Raw genomic sequence first — 3,910 nt, 5'->3', positions numbered from 1 at the left:
AATGTGGATTCCACCTCCGCCGCACTGTTTGTTTTTCGTAAGAAAATTTTGCACATTTTTTTGGTCCCTTTTTTCCATGAAAATGTGTGAAATTTCAATGGAAAGTCGCAGCTCCTTTGGTTTTGTGGTTCCCTAACCCCCGACTGCCGTGTTTGCATAATTATTTTATTGCAAGCAGACACACAGGCCAAAAGCCTTATGAATATTAAAACTAGAGCGAGCGTGGGCGAGACTTTGTCGCCATCATTGTTGCAACTGTTTTTGGGATAAAACGACCAAAATGTCGAGGAAAGTGCCCGAAAGCGTTTGCAGCCATCGTCTTGGCTGATCCCAGAAAGTCTAGACAAGTTTGCACCCAGAAACTTTTGTTACGTTTTCGGTTTGTTGCAAAAGGAGTTTCTGCATTACTGTAGGCATTTCTTCAATTAGCGTTTTTATTATTTTTAATTAACAATCTTGTAACTTAATCCCTGCAGTGTCTAGTGAGTAAGTGTAGCTCAGAGTGCTGAAATGTTGCTCTCAAGCTCGCTTTCCAGTGGCATAATCGAATCAGCGCCGCTTGAGCAAAGTTTGTCTAAGGACAAAAAGTTTTCCAGCTCCACCAGACATGTGCATAATTATGCTGGGACAGGCGGTGGGTGTTTAGGGTGGCCCAGACAAAAGGGTGGACAACTAATTGAGCGATCCTTGTTGTTGCAAAGAAATGTTTTCCAACTTACTCTAGACAACTGGCAGACATTGCCATCGGCCAAGGAAATAGTTGGGGTGTGGCCGGGTAAAATGTTGAGAATTAAGTTTGACAGACTGGAAAAATGGCAATTAGGCTGAAGATATGATTATCATACAGAAGGACAGTTAATAAAGGGTAGTGCAAGTGGGATTAAGAGACCGAGTTCTCCGAAGATGATTACCAAGTATTCCCCGCAAGGGAAGCGGGTTGCTGATTCCAAGGGAAAAGTTTCATTCCTGTTGGCACATACGAGACGAACTTTCGTAATATCATTAGGATGCTTTATGTTTTATACATATGCAGCAGAAGGGTAAATCATTTAACTCTTCTTACTAAAGCTTCTTACAGGGAATCCTAATTCTGTGAACTACAGCTGACCGTGCACTCAAGGGAAATCCGACTAACACTTCTCAGAAAAGCTTTATTTTCCAACGAATAGAAAGGCTCATTGGGCATAATGGTTGTTGTAACTATTAAGTGACTAAGAGCGTTTCCTGGATTATTTTTCTTTCCTGTAAGCGTACACCTCGACGCTGCTTCTGGATCCTTCAGCCACTCTAGTGAGCACCATGCCGCACTGAAAGCACACACTGTTGAGATCCTCGGCACAATCGTCGCAATATGGCAGCCCGCAGTTGCTGCAAACCGTGAAGGTGAAGTCCTCCAATCCGCGGCAGATCATGCAGGTTCTTTTGGCCAACTTAAAGTGCTTGATCCAACCAAATGCGAAAGGACATGAGAACCGTAGCCAGAGGAAGACGTTTATCTGCTGCTGTATGCGATATGTGGCCAGGTTATCCTCGGCATCGTGAATCAGTATCTCCAGAGATCTAAGCCGATTCCGCAGGATGCGGTTGTACAGGAACAGGATGCGCTGTTTCTCACGTTTGTAGTAGAAGAAGCTACATATTACTCTGCGCATTCGGAGGAAGGTTGTGCTCTCGTAGATCAGCACTATGATGATCAGATACAGCAGTAAGAGCTGGTAGTACATCTTCTTTGGCAGGACATGGGCATTCGGCAGGCACTCCTTGTTGGACAGCGATGTGGAGACCTTCTCGTGGATGTTGAAGTTATGCATGGTGGTGCGCAGCAGTCGCGCCATTTGACCCACACCACTGATCTATATTCCCAGGAATTAAGAGGTTAAGTTACTTATTAATTAAATTGTATAACTTGTTATTGCTTACATTGAATCGGACCTCATGCTCACCTTCCTGCTGGTAAACGATCTTCGATCGCCTTTTAATAATCTGAAGTAAGTCTACGACCAAGTGGTCTATTAATATAAACAGTCCCGCTGTGACTAATTCTACTAGAAACTGTAACAAACTAAAGCAAACCGTAGTGGACTCCTCGTGGGTTCGACTAAATATGCGATCCAAATCAATGTACTTGTTCTTTTCGTAGGTGCGCAGTGGCAAGATGCCATCATTACGCTGGTCCTTGCGCCGCTGATCCACGTGCTTGAAGTATTCGGTGATATAGAAGTTGTCGAACTCCACGTCGTTGAGATACTTCACATAGTAGTTGATGGATACGACGATCATACGCAGCATGAACAGACATAGGATCTTCTGAAGTATGCCCATTACCTTATTGAAGATCCTCTTTCGGCGTTCAAAGTCCTCTTTAAAAGCCTGTCCCATACTTTCGGCGGACTTCATTTGACTCTTGGCGAACTGCTCGTCCTTTATCTCATAGTTCACCTCTATCTGTGAGCTGTTGTCGAAGAGTTCCTGTTCGGCCTTCAGTAGCTGCACGTAGGTCTCTCCAAAGTTTTTTGGCACCACCGCCGACGGATCGCATATCTTATCCGGATTGCCAAAGAGGTCCAGCTCGCAGATAACATCCACTCTGTATGGCCAACAGATGGCCTTGGCTATCATTGAGGGAAAATTGGTGGCACATTTCCGGTAACCCTTTCGAAAAACCTCCAAACACACCCGATGGCCACTTCTCAGCTGATGCTTGCACCGGTTTTTCATGTTCCGCTGAAAACGCTCCTGAACTTCAGCTGAACTTGGCAGCTCCTTACCTCCATTTCCCATTTCAGACATGTTCATCCTGCCCGTTTTTCTGGCCCATCTTTCATAGATGGGTTTGGCATTTTTGTCGCCGTATTTCTCGTCCTCTATGTCCGAATTTTCCACGGCATACTTAAGATCGCCAAGGACTTCTTGTAGTTCGAAAAAGGTGTGTCGTATCTCCTCCACATCTCCTCGCATATGCTTCAGAGTGTTTGTGAACGGCTTGGCCATCAAATCAAATCGCGTTTTGGATAGATTGTAGGTCAGCACCGAAGTGCAGACAAACACGCGGGCAACCTCACCCGCGTTTTCCACCAGGTTGCCAATGGGTCCGGATATTATAAAGGCAAAGGCCACGGCTCGTAGATATGTCCTTCCAGACTTACCCACCACAGCCACGAACAGCAGCAGGATTACGGTACGAGCTGGCAGACTCACCATGAATATCGTTCCGGTCACCAGGACAAAGACCATGAAGACGTAGAGCTCAGTGGATCCGTGCACGAGCATGGGACCCAGGCTAAAGTTCAAGGTCATCAGCTTCCAGAGGAGGAAGCCCAGTAGGAGTCCCAGCAGAAAGGTAAGAAAGCGCCGCAGACATTTGATTCGGCCACTTTCCTCACTCTGCGGTCCATACAAATAGCAGTAGATGGGATGAAATGGCTGCGTCAAAAAGAAAAGCATTTCGAACAATAAAAGACAATTAAAGACAAGCCAGCTTTTGTGGCAAACTCACAATAAATCCAAGTTTTCAATCGTTCAGCAGTCAAAAATAGTACGAAGTCTGCTTAAAACGTAATAAATTCAATGGTCAGCATGTTTTTAAAAAATGAATTTTAAAACGAGGGTGTTTTTTTAACAAAGTACCACATTTTTAAGCACAAACTTAACGTGTATATTTAAGTGCACATATAACAATCTCCATATTTAGGTTCCCATCATGACAAGCTAGTCTGGCATTGGCCAACTTTTAACTGCCTTTGACTCCCTCTGCGACTGTTAATTTTCTACCCATATAAATGATACCGCTTCGAAAGAGTGCCAGTTTCCATGGCCTGGGAGTTGGCCAGGACCCCCCAGACAATCGGCAGCTGACCAGACTGGACCAGACCAGACCACTTTTCGCTGAGTAGGAGAATGCGAGAACATT

The 3,910-nt window shown here is 45.0% G+C and overlaps 1 protein-coding gene across 1 annotated transcript; it reads right to left on the bottom strand.

The window, feature by feature from the left end:
- Positions 1-1,125: 1,125 nt before the first annotated feature.
- On the bottom strand, positions 1,126-3,480 carry LOC6533982 (protein sneaky). The gene is made up of 2 exons (XM_002094641.3): positions 1,921-3,480; positions 1,126-1,853 (listed from the first exon to the last, which is right to left on the bottom strand). Exons 1-2 carry the CDS (start codon positions 3,442-3,444, stop codon positions 1,230-1,232), a joined length of 2,148 nt encoding a protein of 715 aa, XP_002094677.2. The 5' UTR covers positions 3,445-3,480; the 3' UTR covers positions 1,126-1,229.
- Positions 3,481-3,910: the final 430 nt, after the last annotated feature.

Source organism: Drosophila yakuba, chromosome 3L (genome assembly GCF_016746365.2).
Source record: "Drosophila yakuba strain Tai18E2 chromosome 3L, Prin_Dyak_Tai18E2_2.1, whole genome shotgun sequence".
NCBI lineage: Eukaryota > Metazoa > Arthropoda > Insecta > Diptera > Drosophilidae > Drosophila > Drosophila yakuba.
Note: the sequence above shows the minus strand (reverse complement) of the source record. Positions and strands in the feature narration are given on the sequence as shown.

Coding starts and splice junctions, on each gene's coding strand:
- LOC6533982 (XM_002094641.3), bottom strand. CDS start 3,444: ATGCTTTTCTTTTTGACGCAGCCATTTCATCCCATCTACTGCTATTTG. Junction 1,854..1,920: donor AGCATGAGGTCCGATTCAAT/GTAAGCAATAAC, acceptor CTGGGAATATAG/ATCAGTGGTGTGGGTCAAAT.